Below are 25,840 nucleotides of genomic sequence, written 5' to 3'. Positions count from 1 at the left end.
CTGAAAAACAGGATTCATAATGGAAGTGCTGACACAGCCTTAACTACTATATAGCAGTGTGAATGGCGCCACTATAATGTCTATTAGAGATTCTTTAAAAAGTTTGCAAAATATTGTCTTGCCTTGCAGAGAAAAAGAAGCCAGAGTACTTAATGCCAACATAAACATGCTTTTAACCCATTATGTGCTAATTTGCAGAAAAGCTATTAATTCTGAGTAGGCACACAGAGTACAGCACCGACAGGAAATGTTCTTCTAAACTCCTGTTTGACTTGTAACATGGTTTTAATCACTTCCATGAAACACAAACGATGGCTTATAACTCTGAATGTTGCTCAGAACATGAGAAGGGTGATTACAACAGAGAGGAAAATGGGATTTTGTAGGCAAAAGGGCTAAAGCCAACAGGGAGAGAATGACACCAAGCACTAAAAAATAGGACTCCGTTCCGTGTCAGTTTGGGGCTGATGACTTCATTTGATTCACAGCATTTAATGCCTGTCAGCAGCATGCCACTATTTTATCTTTAAACACATACTACAGGTCAAGTTCACTTTCTATCAGGCAATGAGCTTGTTTTCTTCTTCCTTGAACCCAGTCAAATGTTAGCACCTCACAAAGCCAGTTCTGCTGAAACAAGCTGTGCCTTGCTTTTACAAGCCCGCAGTTGGTGTGCCTGAGACCAGTGCTAAACCAGCCCAGATATCTACTGCTCCTGGGGGTCTGCTAGGTAGGGAAGAGGAGCACTGCCATCTGACTAAAACACAACAAAGAAATAAAAGATGTTGGCAGTGGTGGCTGGTGAGCAAAGTATATAAAATGTTAACTTAAAAGCCCATTAAAAAGGTGAAATATATCATGTCAGTATTCTGTTTTGATTTTTTTCTTCTCCTCTTGCAGGAGTTTGTGCTTTCTCTCCATGTATAAGCATTAGCATCACTTTTCTGTGGGAATAAATGGGTGTGGGATAAGCTGTAATTTGAATACTACAAGGACATTCAACAACTCTGGACAGTGCTTATGCACAGTGTGCAGTAGTAGAGGCTTTTATGGCTTTCTGTTGCCATCAGCAAAAGAGATAGTGTTAGGTCCAGTGACTGCAAAAGCCAATATGCAAGTTGGCCTCATGGTTTTGGAAAGAAGAGTAGTTTTCATGAAAAATTGAGTTCTTCTATGTTGCCGCATTTCTTGCTCATATCCTGAGTTCTGCCTTTGCAGACTTGCTGATTCCTGTTCCTGCTGTCCCCACTGCTCCCCTCTGCCCACGGCATCTGTGACTGGGGCCGGTGGAAGAAGCAGAGTGAAGAGCAGCAGGAGGACTGAGTTTATCTCTCCACATTTCTACAAGGATCTAAAACGACCAATGAACACTGCAAAATTTATGGTGTGTATGATATCTGTGATGCTTCAGAGAAGGAAGAAAGATCAATTTATAATCAAAATGGTATGGCTGGTACAGCAACTCACTTCAGTGGGTGACAATAGCAAATGTGAGCACTGTGTACCAGATTAATTTTTTCTGGATACTGATGAAAAATACCAGTCTCCCCTGGATGAGAAATAAGTATTGGCAGCTGTATTCCCAGTTGAAGATTTAATGGGCTTCCATTTAAAACGGCACCATTTCCCCCTAGTGAGATTATCTTGGGAGAAACCAAGCTCACAGAATTATCCTAGCAATGATCACCATAGCAAGAAATTACTTAAGCTCTAGCAGAAGAAGTAAACTACCTTTCAAGAGGCTAAACAGAATTTTGAGCAATCCTGGCAATACAAAAGTAAGAAATGCTGGAGAAGAAACATCTTCTTCCACCCTGGAGCTGCTGCTATTTCAGTTCTTTTTCCCTACTCAACCTACTTTTGACCTACTCAACATAGGAGTGAGCATTGACTGTTGAAGGCATCAACACACTAGAATAGCCAATACCCTAGTAAATTTCTAGATGGGGAAGACCAAATTTCACATCCTTCTTCTAATTTGAATGCTAGGACAGGGCCAAAGAAAGGAAAAGAGACACAAAGCATATCTACCACATCCAGTGTTGACATGCAGGACTTAAGCAAGTGTCTCTTGTGTCCACCAGAAACAAGTAGTAGCCTGAATTTTTGTCTCTTGTAACCGTGCAGAACATCTCAATACAGAGTAATGGACAGAAGAGCTGGACCTATCCATTACTGCCCCCCCGGCTTCAGGGGGATTTTTTAAGTTCCTTGAGGCAGTTCCCACAAAATGTTTTGATTTTGACAGAAAATATTTTTCAAGTGAAATTATTTTCTGCTGGAAGATTCCCGACTACCACTAGGTTTAAGTTTGTTCCTCTCAAGCAGGCAGACAGTTATGGCCTCCAAGTACCTCTGAAGACCAATGAACTTTACAGAGTTGTTGGAATTCCTGGCATTCCCATTTTAAATCTTTCACATAAGCAGGATATTTGAGCCAGAAGACAAATTAGTACCAGTACTGGGATCCAAGAATCCCTACTTCATTTTCAAATTACAAGGATATGTAGCTTCTTCTAAACAGCTCAAGTCTCATGCCTTTCACAATCTTCTCAGACCTACCAGCTGGGTCTCTGGGATACAGTTTTCTGCTTTTATGCTACTCATCTGGTTTTGAATCAATAAAACTGGTGACTGTTTCAATTTTAGTATTCTCAATAGTGGAAACTACTTACAAGAGTAACTACTGGCAGGATCTAGTCCTTTAAACATCTAATATCATCCTTTTCATTTTTTAAAGTACCTTCTTTCACTTCCTGCTTCTGGTCTTGATTTTCTGTCTCTAAGTCATCCTGTGTTTTTGGCTCCACCAGCTCTTCGTCTTCTTCATCCTCTAAAAAAAAAAAAAAAAAAAAAAAAAGAAGAAGAAAAAAATTATGAGATTCTCCTCTTTGAGGGGCCTGGAAATTTTCTGACTTCTTTATGATTATAAACTGATAGTAAACACAGGTAAAGCAAAGTACCCACTACACAGAACATGTACACTTATGCAAAGGGACACTCTCAGACATTTCCCCCCCTGACTGCAAGATAATCTGCTCACACAGGGCACCTGCCACTTCTGCTCCCCATAACTTCCCATCTCAGATGTCAACTGAATATCTCCCTGACCTCAGCTATGACTTCTTGGATGGCATGAGGACAGATACAAACGTGTTTCAGCCTGGCAGCTACTCCACAGCTGGGACACCTGCTATCCAGATATCTCATTTCCAATTCAATTCTCACCAGATTAATTTGTCTTTTGACCTACAGGAATAGGTTAAGCAGAAAACTGACCTGAGGTCAGATGCCACTAGCAAGGAAACAAGCATGGCACAGTTCTGAAAAATCATCACCATCAGCTGGGGGAATAAAGCAACCAAAAGTGGCACTTGGAGCTTAGGAACCATTCTTGCATTAATACAAATTTAATGAACACTAAAATTTGACACATGTCAGTTACCACTGCCAGATGTTTGAATGACCTTTCCTGACCTATGCAAATGCACCTCTCCCTCCCCCTCTCTCCCCACACTCACATGTTCTCATTTTATTCAAGAGGTCAAACCATTCATTCCTTGATGTTTCTCTGAAGTTACAAGGGTTCTGATTGTCCAGACCAGAACATAATACAAGCAGAGCTGGAAAAACAGTGAGGCACCAAAATGGCTTGGAGTCTACGTAGCCCTCATTACTTGTTACCTGCTTGTTACAGCAATGTGATCCATTTTCCCTGCGCCCAGGGCTGGCACCCAACCCACTCACATTCTTGAGATGATAAAGACACACAGCTTTCTAGATTCTGTGAACTATGAGGACTGAAAATAGAGCTAGGTCCTAAAAGGTCCTAAGAATATTTAACAATTAGGATTAATGAATCCACAGGCTACGGAGGTATTGTTTTGCAGTTATTTTGGAGCTTGGCATACCACCAAGGCCTAGCAAGCATCACTGGTGCCCTGTATTGGTCTATGGCACGAGACAGCACATATTGTCCTGGCTTTGGGGCATTCAGCCATCAGGACAAATACTGCAGTTCCTCTGGAGCTTTCTGAGCAGCCCGCTGTCACCATACAGTTCCTCATGTCATGGTGTTTCTCCAGACACACTTCCTGCTTTATCCTGCCATGTTAATGGGGAAAACATATCATGCTTCTCCAGCTGGTTGGTTACTGGCACCTTCTGCTGTGAAGGCTGGCTGTAAGCAGTCCTGGATTCTTGCAAGATTGTGGTGCTGACAGGTTGCATTCAACCAACAGGAACACGCAGCTGCATTTTGTTTTCAGTAATACTATTCCCACCACATTGCCTACCATAGGACTTCTCCCAGAAGCACAGAGGGAACATGTTGCTAGCTGCCATATGGGCTATTAACTTAAGAGTTGGACTCAACAATCTTTGTGGGTCCCTTCCAACTCAGAATATCCTGTGACTCTGTGATTCTTGCAGTATCTTGGCTAGAGATCATGGCTTTGCCACATACTGTAAGGAAATGTCTCACCATGGACAGATATGCTTTTCCCTGTTGGGAAAACAAGGAAATCTTGGCATAAAGTGTGCCATCACTCCCCTTACTTCTAGTGACTGCAGTGGGGAGAAAGGGAAAGCTCATCTCCCCAGCCACCAGGGAGGAGGGATAACCATGTCCTTCACAAGCTGGAAAGGGAGGAGGAATCCAGCACACATGAAGAGGTATTTCCAGAATTAAAAGCACTACTAATGAATGCCACTCCTTTATCAGGGATTTGTCAGACCATGCAACCTGAAGGGGAAAAAAAGGTAGAGTACTCACAATACCTCCCTTTGGTGCCTACTTTTCCCTACACAGGACTAAGGAAGAACTTTTAGAGAGCAAGCCAGAGTGGTTCAGTTTGGCAAGGTAAATACATGGCTCTGTCCACTGCCTGAAAGACAGATAACATCCAACACAGTCAGCAGAAAGTCATGGAGAAGAGCTTTCCTGCTGTATACACACAGGAGGGGTAAAAAAAGATCTTTCTGCCATTAGTCTGTGGTGCTAGTGGAGATGGGGATGCATGGAAGAGAGAGGCACTCCCAGTTTCAAAGAACAGGTGAGGAGTGTGAGTGCCTGGCGCAGCAGGGAGTGAATACTCTCCTAACCTCAAGTACCATGCACACACAGATACAATCACAGTGCTGTACAGATTTATAAACACAGACAGAATTATGGCAGATACTTATAAAATCAGCAGCTACAAAAGTTTTGTGAGTCTTGCATTAAAAGTTTTCATTCCCTAAAGCACCAACTCTTGGAACCAGCTGTTTAAATATGGATTTCTGCTTCCATTTTTAACCTGTATCTAACCTGCCAGCTTGTGCAAGGAGGTTTCGGAAGGTGAAGGGATTGAAAAAATTTTCAGGCAGCAAGAAAAAAAGACATCAATAGTCAATTGAAATGTTTAGGATTTTTAAGGCTTCTTGCAATGCTTTTAAATGCTTCACTTGCAGTTTGGTAATGGATAGGGATGATGAAGCAAATTTAGAATTTGAGATTTAGTAGTAAGTTTTCAGGCTGAAGTGAAGCAAATTTATCCTTGTTTCTAGAAGTCCTTGATCCCCCTAATTTTGGGCGTCAAATTATTTGCTTGCCTACAGCCCTTTCCTGCTTCTAATGCAGAGCAGGGATAAATGGAAGTAAGTAAAGGTTATTAAAACACATACCATGCCAAGGGCACAAACATCAATTAGTTTTACTGAGAAAGCAGTGCAGGAGTTTTTAGCAGATTAGACAGAGTTTAGATGTCCTTATTTATTTATAGAGAAATGTATACACATATACATAGAGAAACTCAGCTAAAAGAATGATAAGGTTGTGAGTCAAATGCTAAAATCATAGCAAATGCCAGAATTTGGATTATCTGGGCATGATTAGCTCCTTTCCCCTCTCTACGAGTAGGCATGATGACATAATTCTGGAATTTCCTCCCTCTTGAGTGGTTGGCTTCATTTTCTGGGTGCTCAGCAAGAGACACCTGGGGCCTGAAATGCAGAAGTGCTGAGAGCTGAAGTCAACTGGCCCTGTGCTTTGAGTGGAGAAAATCTTAGGGAAATTCTACACATGCAAAGGCTCCCATAGGTCCTCTTTCACTGAAAGTTGTCATTCTGACATTTTTGTCCTTTCTCCCCCTGTGCTTAAGTGCTTTTACAAGATGGCAATAACATTGTAAAAGAAATTGAATTCTCACCCTGCATAGATGTTTTGCAGAGATATGTTCATCTGGATTTGTGGCATGTTAAGATGCTGTTGGGGAAGCAACAGCAAAACTAAACCTTGGAAGTGGATTAGTGGTTTTTCTGTGTTCAGTGTAATACTTTGATCATGTGCACTGATATGAGGTCTGAGGCCAGAGCACTGAATGGAATAAGAAAAAAAGCAGAAAGGTTAAAAAACTGCCCCCCTATAGACTGGCTGAAGCAGGAATCTGTTACAGAAAAAAGCCCTGTGTGTTATCATGAAATCAAAATTGAATCATCCTACATATTCAAGAGGGCTAATTAAGAATGCCCAAGAAATCTGCATTCTGGACTACCCAATGTTGCTTGGCTTTGCAACCTAAATATTTATTTGACATAATTTATATATATATCGATGTATATCACACTATTTAATATCAATGTATGTTATACATGTTCATAGTACATTCCTTTGCTTTTGTGTTAAGTATGGTTATGCATTTGTACATTTGACTGCACAAACACATAGAGTAAGAATACTGGGACATGCTTCAGCATTCATTTTCCCATGTTTTATTTAAAGACAGCATTTACTGCATATTTACCAGAGAATCTGTGAACATCTACATAGTTATTCATTACCACATGTGCCCACTCAGATTGCAATAATTTTCCAGGGAAATGAAGGAATTTGTGTAGTTCCTTTCCCCTTTAAGAGCATATCTAATATTAGGAAGTTTAAATAAATAACTTTTTAGCTGCTCACATCACAGTAGTAGGAGGCTTCTAGTCACATTTGGCAAACAGAGATGCTACCAGCACTAGTAGCAGTGTTACACCCTGCTCAGAAGAGAACAGGGTGTAACACTATCAGAACTGAAATGTCTATTAAAGGAACCACATGAAAAAGAGCTAGTAATGAAGAAGTGTATAACTGCCATGCAACACTCCTCCTTTGTAGATATAAAAGGACTTTGCAAGGAGGCCAGTTTTGGTATGCCTATTTACCACACAGAAGCTGACAGACAGACCCACTCACTGCAGATCACTCAGTAGGCCAGCAGCTTAGGGAAGATAGAGTGGGCTTCAGAGTTTCAGCCTAGAGTCCTGCCCACTAAGGCCACCCTGCCTTTTACTGTAAATAAACAAATTCTCAGTGGAAATGATCATTAAATGCTCGGATAATGATGTTTGTCTACCAAAGGTGGTGGAGCCATATGTGGGATTAATACAAACTGAGATAACTGGACCAAAAACCTTTTCTTCATAACTGAGTGATTGATGACTCTCTGGGCCCTAGGAGGTGGCAAATCAGTCTGAACAATGTTTGACAAAGTAAAAGTAAAGCAAATGTTTTCATCTTGGTCTTAGCTTGAGCACTCCTTCTTCTGTTCCAGACCAGAAGTGGTCTTGTCTGTCTAAAAGCTTGTCTGTTTTTACCAACTATAGAAGTTGCCCTAATAAGAGTATGACCTCTCCCTACAAGTCTGATTTTTTTCATCTGGGTGTAAATACTAATTTTTAAATGTTATCCAACTACTAGCTCCAATGAGCCTGCTCTATGCCTGGTCTTTGCCTTGGCCACCACAACCACTTGCAGTAGGTGGTACAGGAGAAAGCCCTGTGAATACATGGCCAACTCCCTGGCAACAGCAGAAGATATGCCCAGATGTGCTGAATTGGATCAGATATTCACAGAGAGCACAGACTACCTCAGAAAATCAGACCCTGCATTTCTGCAGTGCTGGACTATTTAATACCTACTAGGACTTTCCAGGACTTTAAACCACTGTATTTATTTTTACAGCACATAAAAGCATACCACGCACATTCAAGACAAACTAGAATACTAGAATAAATAATTGCATCTGAGAGGACTACGCATGACATTGGCTTAGGGTTTTAATTCTTGAGATGAGTACTCTTTTGCCATTTTTGGATTGCCAGTTTAAGGCAGTCAGCACTGGTATTGCTCAAATAGATTACTAAATAGCTGATTTTTGGGGGGATTTATGTAGTTATAGGTCTCTGCTCTGCTAATACATGTAGCACCAATTAAACAGCAGGCAGCATATTGTGTATTCTCCTGCAGTGCAGAATTTAGACCTCCTCAGACCTGCGCCTCTGAAGCTAAGAAGTTTGCAGCTTCTGTGTATTGTTTTAGAATTGACAGCTACACTGAATTAGACTGATAGCTCTGGTTTTAATTCTGGGTAGGTACAAACAATCCCTTTGTTAAAGACACAGCTTTAAAATCGCAATTTAATTAGCATCACAATTATATATTTTATTGACTGAGTCAGTGATATATGAGAAGCTAGTGGGCTATTATATGGGTTTTTATATCAGCATTGACATTCCTTCAGTGCATGAGAAGGATCAGCCATGCATATGACACATTCAATAAAATCAAGTGTCTTCACAAAAAGCAGGCTCCATATTTGCAACGATGAAATACCAGAAACCACTCTATCAGTTTTATATGTACAACTGTTCAAAATAACTTTGCTGCTTCTGTTACAAAAAGAACTACAAATTAAACAAGGAAAAATGCATTGTATTTATATTGGCATAAGCCTGGACCAAACAAGTTGAATACTGCTGGCATTATCCTAAGTAGGAGTTAAAACACTGTCTTTCCTTTATGAATATGTTCTTTCCATCACTAGAAAAATATGCCACAAGCAAGGGAAGACATATTTTTTTCAAACAGGACTGCCTGACATCCCACATTTTTGAAAATCTATGATTTGCAATCTGGCTGAATGACCTATCTTTCATATAATGTCATTTTTTGAAATATGTCCAGTTTTTCACTTTCATCTTTTGACTGCTCTTTGAAGGAAGAAGAGAATTAATTCATCAGTGGATCTTGTTTGCAGAGTGGGATGTGAGACTGGACATACACTGGGCACATGTTAGTCATCCCAGATGGAAATATTCTTGCATTAGGGCTCTTCTTGGCAATAGGCAGCTGCCTTCTAAAATGTATTTCATTTAGCCAAAGCAAGGAACACTACTCATACCTCAATACTGATAAGAAACCCCAGAGGGGTACAAAATTTTCCCTAAGTTCCAGGAAACAGGAAACAAATTTCAGATAAGAATTTTATGTGAGCTGGAGCTTGCAAGGATATTTGCAGTCAAGAATCATATGTATGCAAGGTACTACTGCTCACTACCCAGAAAAATACTTAAATGTGCATTGGAGGAACATAACAAAGGTCCAGGTCATCTCTGTGAAGTTCCCCATCCCTGTTACAGAACACTCCCAACATACCATCTTGTCGTTATGAATTAGCACAGTGAGTTGTGCTTTCCAATGGCCATCAGATAGAAAGAGAACACTAGGAAAAGAAATTATAGAATTGATGAATGCATTTCTGGAACCATCTTATGGCCACAGCACCTATAAAACCTGAACAGAAGTATATGATGTCCTTCCTTCACTTTACACGTACATGATTTTAATAATCTGAAGAAAATGGTCTATCTGTATGTTCATTGACTGCAGTTCTGCAAGAGCAATAAAAAATCATGGTGCTACAAGAACAGACTGCCTAGCATTCTTCAAACTCCCTTGATTTTGTTATCTTTTGTCATGTTTTGTTATCAAAGTGCTGTGATGCTCTTAATGCAAAAGAGAACCTTTGGTAAAATACAGGCTGTAAGAATCATACTACTTTTACCAGAGTCGAGTATACTGACTGAGTAATTTTAAAGAAAATATTGTTCTAAAATTTATGCATAAAATAATATAATGCTTGACACAGAAATAATTTTAATCCAAAAGACTGCAGGGCAGTTCTCCATGGGATTAACTTATTTAGTTTAACGTATTCCACAGTAAGTAGACTAGTAATGATACATCAGTTTTAAAAGTGTGAGACTAAGGGAAAAATCCTAATTTTCTTGGTTCTTGTAAAACTAAGTACATCTCCCATATCTCTGACACATCTAAGAAGGGTTTTCTGATCTCATCCCTTATTCTGCAATGCAAATTTGCAAGACTTCACCCCTCATCTCATAAAGGGCAAGTGTTATTACCAGCCATTACAACCAGATCCCCAGAGTCCTCCTCTCAGGCTTCAGCTATCCTTGTACAAGCACAATGAAGGAAATACATATTTCACCCCAAAAACAAACACTTAGCCTGGCTGACTGAGAGGAGTCATTTAGTTCAGAAAATTTATTTTGCCTACAGCATAGGCCGTGCTTGTGCTATTGCCACTTAAAAATTTGTCCTGAAATTTACTACACTTCCCTCTTAAAACAAGCACACCATAAGTAATTTTTACTCAACATTTCTTCTCAAAGCTCTCCTTAACAATTACCACATTCAATTACTCCTGGTCAGGGGATTCTGAGGTCCCCAGTATATGATTTCTCATAACCATCTCTTGATCTAGGGTTACACCACTCAGCTCCTGTCCCTATGCCTCTTCCTGACTTGTGTTTGCAGTCAGATTTCTTTTTGGTACATTATGAAGACAGATCTTATTTTTCCATTTTGTGACAAATGATAGACTAACAGAGCCAAATGGCAAGAAAATGTCATAGAAAAATTTGTTTTACTGTAACATTTCACTAAGCTCTTCATAGCCCTGACTGCAAACCTTTGCACTGGTTCAAATGTTAGGATTGCTGCCTCAGAATACAATAATTTCTTTACCAATTAAAATGGAAAGCTGCTTCTGACTCTTCAGGGAAGCATTTCTCTAGCCCAAGAAACTGATTTTCCAGTTCCTTGGCCTGAACACACTTTTCAGTTGTGGTGAGAGTCTAGGAATTCAAAGTGCCCTGTGTTTTTAGTTTCTGGTTGGTGTAGATCAGACGTGGACTTTTGCCTCCTCTTTTGGACTATTACAACATCACACTGGTTGAAAGCATTTTTCAGTCCCCAGAGAACTAAGCTGCAAAGTACCCCATTGGACTCATCACCTCTTCTAGCTGACTCTCTTTCCTCCTCTCTTTCCTTCTCCAAAGCTCATGTTCAATTCTATTGTGCTTGAAAATATTCCAGTTGGAAGATGTAACACAAAAAGAAAAGTACAGAAGTTTCCTTTCCTTGGCCATGGTTGGGCCTTCAAATAAAAATGCCAGCATGAAATAATGTTTGAACAGAAGAAGCCTTACAGTAGCATTTACAGACCTCCAGCTCCCAAACCATATAGCATAACTTCAAAATACCCCTGCTCCAGTATAACTGCAGTTAACCTTAAGGAAGAAAAAGATGGAGACTCTTTATTTCTGTGGATGAAGAAGGGGGTTGCTAAACCATGCAGATTTTCACAGCCTCTGAAACCTGTGAGGATTTGTTCCTGCTGTGCTGCCAAAGGAAATCATGTCATGCCAGCAGTGTGAAATTACTCCTGCCCTGGGAAAGGGCACTGAGACATGTGGCAAAGTTCTGGATAGGGCCTGCTCAAGTCATTTTCAAACACTCAGATCACACAACAGTGTTAAATCACAAAAACTTAAGTATGTTAATGAAAACTAGCCCCACAAGCTATGGCATGAGCAGCAATTGTAGAACAAAAGCTTCTTTCACATTAAACACACACAGAGAGATGAAGTATCTGGCATTTACACGGCACCTGATACAGAGGTCAATCGTGGTTGCCTCAGCTGGGCATTGGGTACTTAAAACCTTAAGCACAAAGTAGACCAAGTAAATTCTGTGGGATCGTTATTTCTGACATGTAAGGGACTAGGACTCCACTCATAGACTCATTTATGTCAAGTGCAAATGACTTTGGACTCCACTGGTCACCTCTACTATTTTCCACTGTGTTTTGGCATCAGCAAGATTACAAATTCTGGCTATTGTAGAAGAAAATAATTCTCCATTTCCATACTGTATCTCTGCTCATGCAGCCATACTAATATGCCTTAGGTCAAATTCTCCAGCCCTGACTCTGGGTTTAACTTCTCATTCAGGTATTAGCATGACTTCTGGCCTTTCAGAGTTTTTCCTTTGTTTTTGAACATGAAATAAATTTTCATTTCAAGGCCCAAAAATTATCTGAATGGCCACACAGTTTTTTCTATGACCATGGTTTAACTTTCAGTGCCATCTTTTTCACAAATCTCCCCATCTCAGTTCTATGTCATTTTATGAATAAAACCCAATGCTTAAGATGTAGCATATGCTTTTGAAATATCTGACAGGATGAATCTCTACATTTACACACAAACCTCAACTAACAGAAATGAAGACAAGGCTGTTAATATATTAAAACTGGAAAGGATAATTGGAAAAAACAACTATATTCATAAACAATTACCACAGCAAATAGATGAAAACTCCCTCTCTTTGTCTCCTTGACACACACATGCATACATTTCTCTCAGCACTTTAAAAATAACCATTAGTCATATGGCAAATGCATTTTACACGAGCAAGGATTAATTTCAACATTTTTCTTAGGAAAAGGCAGGCAAAAAATACTTTATTAAAAGATTTCAAACTACAAAAGAAACGCTGGGTCAGGGCTCATGAGTGTATGTTTATTACTTCTACAGGCACTAAACAGACCCCACTTAATTCTGTTTCCCACTGACGCCACTTCACCTTAGTCACTGGTGTTAGCCATGATTTGCATCAGCCTATGTGAAAAAGGAATTCCTTCTGACAGTTTTGAACTTGCCATACTTTAATTTCATTTTCAATTTAATGTTTTTGTTCTACCACACTGGAAGAGGAGAAGCTTCCACTTCCAGAGGCTCAGTTGTGGGGTATCGAGGCGAGCAACACCTTTTGGTGGTAGAGGAACCAGGGCACAAGCAGCTTCTTGCCCAAAGTCACTCCTGAAATAGCTGCAGATGACAGAATAAAATCCTGATCTCCTGATTCCTAAACTGATATTCAGCCGCTGCTTCCCCTGAGGCATGTGATCAGGGCTGCTTTGGAGGCTGCTCAGCCCTCATTATGTCAAACCAGCCAGTTTAAAAACACAGCCGGTTTCCCCCAGCTGCTTGTTGCAACCTGTTGGGAGAGCACCCAGCTCCCGGCGCTGCTGTCCCCGGGGCTGGGAACCCCCTGCCCTGACCCCGGCCTTCCCCTCCCTGCCTCCGCAGCTCCTGCACCCTGCGCACACCCCGGCTGCCTCTCCCACCCTGCCCACCCTGCTCTGCTCAGGGTCACACTTCAAAGCCTCCCGTGCCTCCGGGAAGGCCTCTTCCTTCCTCCTGGCCCCTCTCCAGCCTCCCTGGCATTTGGTCTTCCCAAAGCAGATATCAAAAATCCCCTACTTGCAATCTGGGGCTTTCTGCACGCCAGGAGCCCTGCCCACCTGCAGATACCTGTCTGACACAGAAATGCCCTCTGATTTGGATTCTCAGATGAACTTCTAGGTTTTTCAGAGAACTTGGATTGTAAGACATTAATTAAAAAAAAAAAAAAAAAAAAAAAAAAAAAAAAAAAGAGACAAAAACCAACCCCCATCACCCAAGTTCAGAATTGCTATGGTTAAAACCCTGTTTATCCTTTGCAACTTAGCAGATCAGGTATGTTTTTCTGTGCTTAAGCTCAAAAGACTTCAGTTGGTTCAGACGTCCAAACAGGCAGACTTGCACCTGCAGTTGGGGTACATGGGAAGATTACACTGTACCACAACCCCTCACTGGAATATGCTGCCTTTTTCCCACTTCACAGTTGAGTCTCATCAGGAAAATAATTTCTGTGGCTACTTTATATCTGTCCCTCTTTGGAAAATGGATGCTTTGAAGTGCCATACAATGCCTGCCTGTAAATTAAAAACCTTCCTTTTCTCCCAAAACATTGCCAAGTCCTTCTCCTGCAAGCTCTTGGAAGCTCTCAGCTACAGACAGGAGCATTAAGTCAGGAGAACAGTATGAAAACAGATAAAATAACCTGGGTTATGCTGCCTCATGATCCTTTACTTGAAGAAGCACCTCTGCATCATTTTTTTTTTCTTTTGAGAAAAACAAAAGAAAGAAGTTGCTGGCTTCAGCCCCTGTGTCCTTCAGCTGTAACACAGCTCACAGCTGCAGATTTACATGTGTTAACTTGGGATGCCACAAACCAGGCAGCAATGAGGTTGTCATCCTGATGTGAGGAAACACAGCGTGCATACACACCAATGAATTTACTGCAAGCAAAGTGTTTTGCTGTGATAGTTTAAAGCACATTATGTTTCATCAGTTGACTCTTCCATCTATAGCCAGATCACAAAAGCCAGCAATGCTGGAGTCATACTCAGTCAAGAAGGTGCAGCTCCATCAAACCTTGGTCTTTTGCAAAATGGTGCCACTTTCTCTGTGGAAGTGGCAAAATTAAAAAAAGAAACCAAGATGAAGAGACAGTCGTGGAAACATTAAAATGGCCTGTTCTCACATTTTCTGAGTGGATTTTTGGGGCCTTCCATTAAAAAGTATTTCTTGGATTTTTTACTTTTAGACTGCTTTAAAATATGAGGTAAAGTAAAGCAAAATTGAAAGTTTTCAGTTTTGTTAAAACATAGATTGTTCAGTTGCCATACTGGAAAATAAGGCAACATTTTACTTAAGGTGGATTTTTAAATTTCAGACTACTTGAAAATATGAGGTAATGCAAAGTAAAATTGCAAGTTTTCAGTTTTGTTAAAACACAGATTTTTCAGAAACCAGACTGGAAAATAAGGCAAAAATTTACTTAAGGTGGAACATCAGTATATTGGAATCTTCTTTCAAGCTGGTACAAAAGTATATTTTGAAATTTGAAATTTCCCAGCACTGCATGAAGAAGAGATTCCTTCTGGGCCTAACTTTAAAGCAGTCACTGCCTAAGGGATGCAGTCATAGTTGAGTGGCAATTTTAAAATCTGATATTAAAGCAACACAGAAGCACACACTGGGTTGGGGATAAGGATGTCTTTCATCACCATAATGACAAGATGTCTGTTCCTGTGATCTGAGATTCCCTCTCTTATGACTTCAGGTTAATAATTTCTTTTAGATGGGACAAACTTCAAGTCCTGCTTTCAGTTCTGAGTGCCTGGAGGCAAATTTGACATCCATGTCCTGAGAACAAGATAACAGACAGTGGTAACAAACTTGATGCACACCTGAAACACAGCCCAGTACATCGAACAGGAAATTAGTAAACAGGTATTTATTGCTTTTGAAGCCTGATCCTGAATCTTTATATTTTGCATGCAGAACTCAAAATGAACAGGACAAACGCATTATGAAGCCAGAAAAGTGCTACCAATTCGTCTTGATGGCTCTTGTGTGGAGAAATATTGCATAAGCCAAGTCTGACCAGTGTTTTGGAAACCATGGTCCTAGTTGCTTGTACGGTTATATGGTTGGATAAAATAGGAAAAATCACCTCAACAGAAGTGTTTGTTTTGGGGGTGGGTACTGGGGGTATTGCTAAATTCAGCAGCCACAGCAGAACAAATAGAAATTGTGACCTTTCCACTACATTAATGAAACTTCATTCAAAAGGTAGACTGTAATGTTCTTCCAAGTTGGATAATTCTCATAAGCTGTGTGGTTCAAACAGTCATGTCTCCACACCAGCTCCACACCACCTTGGGATTTATGTTTTATTTCAGTTTTCATCAGGCTGCTTATGAATGACCAATGACAAAAGAGCATGTGTGCATTTTTCTTTTTCACAGGTCCCTGTTAATGAGGACTCTGTTGCATTAAGATAGTCAAGATTGTCTCTGGCAAAATGTGTTGAACCAAGGTGTTTGTGCCTGCATAAAATTAAGCCACAAGTAAAGCACTTACTTCTGACAGCAGATTTATAATAGGAAAATCCCAGCAGGAATGAAGAGTTACAAACCCCCGTTGTAGCTTTTTTCATAAACTTCACCTTGATTTAGTATTTCAAACAAGTAGCAGGAAGGGCTAACAGCAGAGGTAATCCTATCATCTTTTCTCCAACAGCACCATTCCATCTTTTTGACTTCCTCATGCTGCTAACATGAATTCAAATCATCTGTGTTTAAAGTTAAATACAGTGATTGACAGATCTTTGTAGTCTCAGTTCATACTGAAGATTATTCTAGATACCTATCAGTTATTACTACAAGCCCTGTCTGATATTCAATACCTACAGGGAAAATTGTTTTTAACAGTGTAATGTCTGATCTATTTTGAAAGCTATTTTAAAATAAGAAACTAACTATAACCAGGTGGCTAAAATCTAGACAGGTTTTTTTATAGCTTGATTTTTGGGGAGAGAAAGTTGAAGATAACAGCAGAATTGTCCTATACTGCAGTAACAACCATGATTCAGAGCAAATCACAGGCAAAAAACCCATTTTGTTTTGATTCCATAATATCAATTTCTGTAAAAACACCTATTCCAATTACACAGGAAGGTTTAGGGGTTTGCTCCTAGCTCTTAGAACAGACTCATGACAGTACACACTGCTATGAAATAATTGCTTCCTTTTATGAACACAAGCTCAGTTGCTGTGCTAGAAAACAGATGCTGGAAGAGACTTCTGGATGTGCTAAAAATCTTACTGTGGACACAAATGCAAAACAAAATAATGAATGCAGTGGTCAGACCACTCGTGCTCAAGGACCTGTGGTGCAGAAAGGCAGAAGGTCCTTTTCCATGAACCCCTGCTGTGCTCAGCTCTGCCAACCCCCGTGCTGTGCCGAGCAGTAGCCCTGCTGCTCCAGTTACAGCATTACAGAACAGGCTGGCTATGGGCACAAGCAAGATCGGCCACTTGGGTGGGAAAGCACTCTGGTCAATACCCTGTGCTCACAGGGAGGTAGGTGGAAGCACTGCTCTCTTACATGGGCAGCTCAGCAAAGGTGAAAGACGGGGGAGGGTGGCCAGGCAATGTCAGCTAGTGTCCATCATTGCTTCCATGACCTGATTGCTCCACTTCAAGGCAGGCTGTTCCCTATTGCATTCTTCCCCACCACTCCCTTTGCTGCTGAAAGATTTTGAAAAAGTTCTGGCCTCATTCTCTCAATGCTTTCCTCCACAGAACTGAAATGTAATAGCAGGGAAAGAAGTACAAGAGAAGCAGCTTGGCACAAGCAGCAGGCAGGATGCTGCCCTCAAACTCCACCACTTTTCAGAATTCCTACCAACATGACTGAGATCCCACACAGATCTTTGTGAAACTTGATTAACTTTGTGCTCACGGTTAAATGAATCTGAAACTGTTAGACAAGGGCTTAACAGTGTTGCTCAGTTCTACAAAGTCTTTCCTGGTTTTGTGATTGGGATGTGAGGAGCAAGCATAGCTAGTGTGTTTTGGCTGTAAATCATGGTAGGAAAAGAATAAACAAAACTGGGGAACAGAGCTTGTGTGTTTTGGGTTAGTTGGGATGGTTCAGGCTGCTAAAAATTCCTAGTGGCTTTTTCAAGATTGAATCTACCTCTGGTTGTTATTCTGTGTGCTTAGCAATGAAGAAGTACAGAAGAGTTGAAAATACAGACTTTATAAAGCCATACTCAGTCCCCTAAAACCAAAGGCAGCAATGGCATCAGTAAATGCATCAGTAGTTTGGCTAAAATTGTAAAGTTACAAAGATGGGCAAATTCCATCAGCAGAATGACAGCTAAAAATAATCTTTCACAGAAATGGAAGTTCATTTTTCATGCACTGGGCAAATAAAACCCAATTGGTTTTTGTATCCTCAGTATTACCCCATTGCACTACATGAGAGCTTGAAAGATGATGATGATTTAAATAAAAAGATCCTCCCCTGTTTGTCAAGTTGTCATTTTTCCATCTGCAAATAATGAAACATAAACTACTCTGAAAGGGAGAGAGATGGAAGGGAATGTGTTCCATGGATCTGTGGAGAACCACATAGAAACATATACAGAAAAAGAAGCTGCAGCACGGAGCACTTCCTGACCTCCTCTTGGCTACAAATCTAAAAGAAGTCTCCAAGGCAAGAAGCATGAAAGAGTTTAAACAAGAAACCCTTCAGAAGTACAGCTCTTTGCTGCATGAATACCACAACACAGGGAAAATCTGCTGTGTAGGAGTACAGTCCTCCCACTTGAAAAGAGCTGGTAATGCCATCATGTCACGGAAAGATTTTCTTCATGGCTTTTGTGCATTGAAGGCATTAGCAAAGTGGGAAAAGTGTGAGCTGACAACTGTGCGAAGAGTTTCTTAATTACATTGTAAAGCATGTCTCATTTAAGCATGCAGCAGAACTAATGTTAAAAATACATTACTTCCCATATAAATGGATGTGAAATCAGTGCAGGTTAATCTAGCAGATAGTGCGCTCCAGAGCTCTTTACAAATGGTAAGAAGTTCAGCTTCATCAGCAGCACATTAGTATTGCTACCACTCCAGCTTCTTCCTGCAGTGTTTGCTGCAGCAAGACTCACAGTCCATGGCTGGACCTTGATATATGTCAATTCATGCTTCAGCATTTGGCCAAATGTTTTGTCTGTCCTGCCTGTTCATCATTTCTCAGTTCACAAACTCCCAGTTTGAGATGTGTTGATCCTTTCCTATTTAGCCATGTCTGGATGTCTGCTCGTATCTCCTGTGCCATGTGGTTTCAACCAATTACACCCAACGTACTGGTGGTGGTGACATTGGAGCTCAGATCAGTGTCTTGATGTGTTCCCACTCAACTGAGTTTCTCCACCTGGGGATCAGAGCTGGCTCCCAGGTGTGACTGTGAGCAAGCAGCCAGGCAATATGGAGCACCAAGGCATTCAGCCTTGAGAAGAGGCTCAAACTGGGAACCCTCATAACAACAGAACAAAGTAAGTCCAAGCGTCAGAAATGAGAATTGAAATCAGGGCTCTGTGTTTGGGTCTGATACCTTACACAAAAGACTGTCTGAGTGACCAAATCAAAGTCTCTAGTACCTGGAATGTGGGTAAGATCCGCTAACATTTGAACTAGGACCACTGCCTGAAGACCACACCAGGATATTGAGCTTTGCCATTAATGCCTGACTTCCCAGATGTGCTCGAAATGAACACACTTACTCAAACTACTTCCTTTTGTTACATGTTGGTGAATAGCAGCCTCCATTTCTGTGCATGTCATTTTTCTCATTTCAGCTGGTATATCTGTCACTGTGCTGACCCTGCTGAGCACTGTAAGAACTGGAGAATATCCTATATAAAGTAGTGACACAGATATTTGTTCAAAATCCTTACATTAAATAAATGCCTCAGTACACTTCCCCCCTCCCCACCCTGTCCTGCACATGGAATTCAGAATCAAAGGTTAGACTTGCTTTCTTTCCCTGCCTTTGGAAAACTCTAACCAGCATTATTCCCCTCCTGCCCACTGATCCTTCAAATGGCATTTTCCTTCACCAGCATGCTTTTCAATTTGGGAAACCCTTTTTTCCTTTCCTTCACTTCCTTGGAAGTCCACGGTAGCATATCCAGAGCACGAGCTCTGGCTCTTTTGATGTTTGCACAAGGTTGAACATGCACATGCAAGCTCCCACATGCACATCCAAACACATGGAACCGACAGCACTGGTGCAGCTCAGCACCTCGCCCTGCTTTGGGCTATGCTTTGATACAACAGGCACAGGAGCCTTGCAGCATGGCAGCAACGAGCTGTTCCAAACATGCTTTGTGTTTTGTCTCCAGAGGAGGTGTGGTGGAAGCACAAGGGATACTTGATCATAAAATGCTGAATATTTAAGCCCTATTTCCCTCCCACCACCCCATCTGAATCAGCAATGCAGTTGGAATGAAATACAACTCGGCTTTCAAACATTTTCTTATTTAATTCAATTTACTACTAGATTGATAGCTAAACTCAAAACAGATTTTACCCCTTTTCTCCTAGATGGGGAAATAGAGATGACCAAGTTCCCTTTGAACTCGGTTTAAAATGTTTCTGTATTTCCTATTAACTAAAGGAAAAACAAACAAAAGAAAGTGATTTTTGAAGTGGTCTGTAGTCTGTTTCCAGTACAGGATTCATTGACACGGGGTGAAGAGCTGAGTCTCTCCAGCCCTAAGGGTCAGGTGTTTCTAGTACTGACACATCGGGTGTTTGTCTCAATAAAAGACAAGATCTTGACTGTACTTTTTATTTTTAGGATCAAGGTTTCTCTACATTAAGATGTGCTTTCTCTATGTTAAGGTGTGCTTTGGGTGGTAGGAACTTTGATTTTGGGGGTAGGTGGCTCCAAGAGCCACCCATATTCATAAGGAGAAGACGTGTAGGATCACAAGAGATAAGGCTGAGAAAAGAACATACTCAGTTATCATGTGTGCTGTACTAGTTGAATTTTGGGAGGAGTTAACACCCAAGTAATACTTCATCAGCTATTTTGGGAATGACATGAGTAAAGGGGAATGGAAATTGATTAAAAAAGCACAGTTTCTAGTTATGTAAATGCTAAAATTCACCAGGTAGAAATTTCTAACAGTCTAAACAAGGAATAGTGAGACTTGTTTTGAGTGATCCCTCAGCAGAAGATTTAAAAGGTTGTGGACACAGGGCACACAGCTGACGTGGGAAAAGGACTTCTTCAGTCCAGCTTGGACTGAACTCATGCTGCCAACAGCTCTGTTCCTAAGCAGTGACATTTAATAGTCACATATGCCAATTTAATCTCTTTCATAAAAATTCATTGCATATTAATACTCTTTTTAAATGTTTGGGGTTTGGGTTTTTTTTTTTTTTGTTTTAAGCCAGGTTTTGGTGACTGTCCCAGAGTTCAGATATTTCTCCAAAGTCTGGAGGACTTCATTTCAACATCTATTTTTTTCTGAAACTACATTGGAAATACAAGAAAATCTTTCTGTTCTCAAATCTCCACCTCTTGTAGGTTTAACTTAGGGCAATATTTAGCAGCTTGCTCACATTTTTTCTCATGGGTTTGCTCAAGTGCAAAAGGCAATGGAGGAAAATGATGAGTAGATGATCTCCCAAGGTCCCTTCTGGCCTCAAGCATTATTTGATTCTGTGAAAACTGATGAAAAATTACATTAACTGAGTCTTCAAACATATGAGGTGTTTAAATTTTGGACAGACAAGACTTTTTATTTAAACATTCCTACTGTCAGCATTTACAAATAAAATTCTAAACTGATTTTATTAGTAAATGCTTTTCTGAACAAACAAGTACCCATGCAGTGTTTGTAGCTGAGGCCTCTGTTCAGTCCCTTTTGATAGCCTGAGACCAATATGCTCTCCTTGCAGTTGCAGTTACCTGTGTCCAATAGGAAAGTGGAAAGGGCTGCTCTTTTACTCCTGCAATTCTTCCAGAGCCTACAATAATGAAACACATCTAGAACCTCCTTCTCTATTTCATTTTCATTCAGAGGCCTATTTTACACATCCCAATCACAGCTCTATTTCACACCTCTCTCAAAATTTCAGTGAGTGCAAGTCCAGGCACAAAGCAGGCCTGCTTCTGAAGGACTGGGAGCATGCTTTGATCTATTGGAAGGTAGGAGGGCTCTGCAGAGAGACCTGGAATGGTTGGATGGATGGGTAGAGTCCAATAGGATGAAGAGAAGTAAGTCCAAGTCCTGAGCCCTGCATTTTGGCCACAATAACCCCCTGCAGCATTAGAGATTGGGGACAGTGTGGCTGGACAGTGCCCAGGCAGAAAGGGACCTGGGGGTGCTGGTGACAGCAGCTGAACATGAGCCAGCTGTGTGCCCAGGTGGCCAAGAGGGCCAATGGCATCCTGGCCTGGATCAGGAATAGTGTGACCAGCAGGAGCAGGGAGGTCATTCTTCCCCTGTACTGGGCACTGGTGAGGCCACACCTTGAGTGCTGTGTCCAGTTCTGGCCCCTCAGTTCAGGAAGGACATTGAGACACTTGAGCACATCCAGAGGAGGCAACAAGGCTGGTGAGGGGCTTGGAACACAAACTCTGTGAGGAACGGCTGAGGGAGCTGGGGTTGTTTGGCCTGGAGAAAAGGAGACTCAGAGGTGCCCTTATCACTCTCTACAGCTTCCTGAGAGGTGGTTGTAGTCAGGTGAGGGTTGGTCTCTTCTCCCAGGCAACAACTGACAGAACAAGAGGACACAGTCTCAAGCTGCACCAGGGGAAATGTAAGTTGGATATTAGGGAAAAGTTTTTTTACAGAAACAGTGAGTATGTACTGGAATGGTCTGCCTGGGGAGATAGCGGAGTCACAATCCCTGGATGTGTTTAAGAAAGACTGGATGTGGCACTCAGTGCCATGGTTTAGTTGAGGTGTTAGGGCTGGGGTTGAACTTGACGGTCTTGGAGGTCTCTTCCAACCCAGTCATTCCGTGATTCTGTGATTCTGTGATTCAGTCCTGCGATGTCTGCTCATACTCAGTTCTGCTCTGATGTCTAAAAGCCTCCCTTTAGAAGTACTTTACAATTCAAAAGCAGTTTTCTGTTCGGAAAACTGCTCTGTCCTCACTAGAAAACCCAGACTTTCCTCCATGTGCTCAGGAATGCAATAAACACACTAGGCGAAAAAGATCTGCGAGGAAAATAATTTAGAAATCAAAGGGTCATAATATACCACTTAAAGTATTTTGTGGATTAAATTACTGAATAATAATGAAAGATGAGAGATTAATGACAAACTGGTCCAAAGACCTCTATTTATACCCAGGCCAAACAAAATGGTAGGCAGGTGCAGTGTATCCCTGAATCCATAGAGGACTTCTGTCTGCCCCTCACTTTTCAATCCCATTAAAGTTATTATACATGCTTTTGTAAAAGACAAAAAATATTTCCCAGAATTAACAACAAATGTATTTTACCTTTAGTACTTACCTCTATCAATTACATTTTTTGGCAGTACTATAAAACAATGCAGGGCAAAAAAAATCTCAATCCATTCTAAGTAGAAATCCCTGCAAAATTGCTTTCATCTTTGTTTAGAGGAAATCCAGACAGACTATTAAAATATCTTCTATTCTTGTTGTTTTTTCTTTCTTCCTGGTGTGAACAATCATCTGAGATTTTTTTACTCTTTTAAGAATTTGAGAAATTTTATTTTGCTCTCTGTTTTGCCACGGCAATGTCATCACAAAATTGCCAGAACAGAAAACTTCAGCACAACAGCAAATTGTTTCGAGAAAAATCCCCAACATTTATTTCCTGCCTCCAAACAGTTCTTTAAACTTCATGTTAATGCCTTTTCTAACTCCTGTTCCAAAGGTTCTTCTATTGTTATACAACTTTTTGTTACACATTTGTACTTTGTTATGCTACTTGTTCTGTAACAAAGAGAAAAGCCCCAACAAACCAAATTTCTGGTAAACAAGTTTGCTTATTTATGAATTCTTTTAAATATGGGGGGGGGGGGGGGGGTTTGGAGAGGGAGGGAGAAAAGATGCCCTATTAGAAACTTATAGCATCAAATAGTTATTTTATTTGCCATAACTTAAAGTTCTTTGTGATAAAGAACCACACCAAATGTACCAACAAAGATCAGAAGACTGAGCATAATGGACTTTCCAAGCTAAATCATAAACAATGGCACATTTATTGCAGTCTTCAAGTTTTTAGGAAGAGTAATGACTGGAGGAATGAATGATACAGAGAAATGGTCTTGAGGACTTCTATGAATCAAATTCTCTCTGATGGAAAGAAACAATTGCTACCTGAAAGCTGTTCACCAGAGTATACAAAGTACAAAAGTGACTTTAGTCTAATTCCTAATATACAAACACCAAAAACATACTTCAATAACATGCTATACATGAAAACATGGTGAGCCAGAATAGACATAAAGGGTAGCAGACATTTAGGTAAAAATTGGTTTGTCAAAGAACTTTGATGAAATGAAGCTTTTGGTACAGAAAGGGCAGCATCTCAAGGCAATTGCAGGATATCAGCAATTTTAAAACTCTCCATACAACAAATTTTACTGATTCTCCCTGCAAGTGACATAGAGCAAATGCAGCAAACATCACTGCAAAGTGAAGCCCTATAGAGAGGAACACAGTTTAAACCACTAAAAAGAGTGGGAGGAAAGGAAAGAATGGGAGCTCAGCTCTATAAGCCATTTTTAGGCCAAACCCTAGAAAATCAACCGGGAAGGCTGCGTGCTCAGCACTTTGGGTAACCAGGCCATTTGTTTAAGTGCCTGTATACAGATTTACGAGCCAAAGTTTCAGCTCTTTATAAATCCTTAAGCACAACGGAAGAGGGTTAATATTTCACAAGTTCTCATTTCTTAATTACAGTAAAAAAGATTAGGTGCAAATCTACATTGTAGAGAAGATTTTCAGAGAACTTCAATACCAAACAATTACCAGTATGGCCACCTTGAGGCTTGTAGAGAATCAATTACAGTGTCTACTTATCTTAGACCTAAATAAGACCTAAATGTATTCACAGCCATGACCCTAGGAATCTGTCCCTAAATGCACTAAAACAGGTAATTTCTGTGCCTACTACTAATAGACAGGCTGTGTAAGATTTGCCCCATCTTTAAGGTCTCAGCTCTGCCCTTTCATCCCAAGTGAATTTCCCTATCACGCGGTGGTTTTACAATTCTTACTTCATCTCAAAACTGCCATTGCTATGTGAGAGCCAAGAGGGCTGCAGAAAACATGAGTGTGCCAGAGGTGACCTGGACAGGTTGCTCCTTCCCAGACTTGTCAGTTGTCTACCAGACCACTCTTCCTGTGTGAATCCATGGTCTTCAACATATCCCCACATCAGGGTCAGGTTCAAAATACTGGGTGCTGCTCACACAGCTTTTCTCAGAGAAGACCATATCACCATTTTCCTAAGGATCACTGCTTTCTAAACAAATGCGTTGTTGAAAGAAGTCTTGAGGAGAGGAGTGGAGAAAGGAACTGGGGTAAGGGGAGAAACCAAGATGAGGGGGATTGACTAAAACCAACCTAAGGAATATTTTTCTTATTCCAGCATGAAATGTTGACAGAATTAAATGTGGGATTAAAAAAACCAACCTTCTAACACACAGTTTCATGTTACCTCCGCAAGAGTTTTGATTCCACTTATGAGACTTCCCGAATGAAAATGCTGGCTGTGTGCCTGCCTCAAAAATACATTTTTTCCTCAGCAGAGTGGGTTTGCCAGTTGTCAATGCCATTTCTTTGCTAGCCAGCAAAATATGTTCATACTCACAGCAGGCAATTACCATTCTTTTCTCTACTGGTAAGGGGCATGACTTCACTCCTAAGTTGAAGATCCCTGGATCCTTTCTATATTGCACAGTCTAGTTATCCAGTGTAATTAACCCTTAAAGCAAATGAAATAATTATTTCCTGTCTTTTTAAAGCAAATCTAAATGGTTTCATCTGAGAATGGTTTTACAAAGAGGTGAATCTGTTTTACACATTTGTGGCCTGTTCTAAGGGACATCAGTTGCTGGGAACAGAAGCACCACTGGAGTGAGGCTGCCTTGCACCATGACTCGAAAACCTCTGTTACAGGCTCTGAAAACAAAAAAACACCAGCAATCAGATCCAAAACTTCTTGAAGTTAATGGGAGCCTCTTAATTAGTTTCAATGTCTTTGGGGAAAACCCTCAGGGCAAATATTCCTTTTTGAAACTCGTTCTCCAACTCATGGGGCCAGGAGGTGGTATTTTTCATGCATACACAACAGTGAGGCAAATGCTCCCAAAGTACTCTTATTACAAGCCCCAAACCATACCGGGAAAAGAAGGAAAAAACCCCAGAGGTCTCTGGATGACAAGTCTGATTTGCTTTGTCTGATAAGAGCAATATTATGCCAGTGAACAGTGAAT

General features: G+C 40.7%; 1 protein-coding gene across 7 annotated transcripts in view; it reads right to left on the bottom strand.

Moving 5' to 3' along the window:
* The window catches only part of DYNC1I1 (dynein cytoplasmic 1 intermediate chain 1), a 211,567-nt gene that overhangs the window by 87,525 nt on the left and 98,202 nt on the right, over positions 1–25,840 (bottom strand). For all 7 annotated transcript variants that reach the window (XM_083878320.1, XM_083878319.1, XM_083878323.1 and 4 more), the window contains one exon: positions 2,744–2,833. In XM_083878320.1, the coding sequence (XP_083734446.1) occupies positions 2,744–2,833 (90 nt within the window). The remainder of the gene's footprint in view (positions 1–2,743; positions 2,834–25,840) is intronic.

The sequence above is a fragment of the Zosterops lateralis genome (assembly GCF_965231275.1).
Source record: "Zosterops lateralis genome assembly, chromosome: 1".
NCBI classification, from domain to species: Eukaryota; Metazoa; Chordata; class Aves; order Passeriformes; family Zosteropidae; genus Zosterops; species Zosterops lateralis.
The sequence above is the reverse complement of the archived record's forward strand: the minus strand, read 5'-3'. Positions and strand labels throughout refer to the sequence as shown.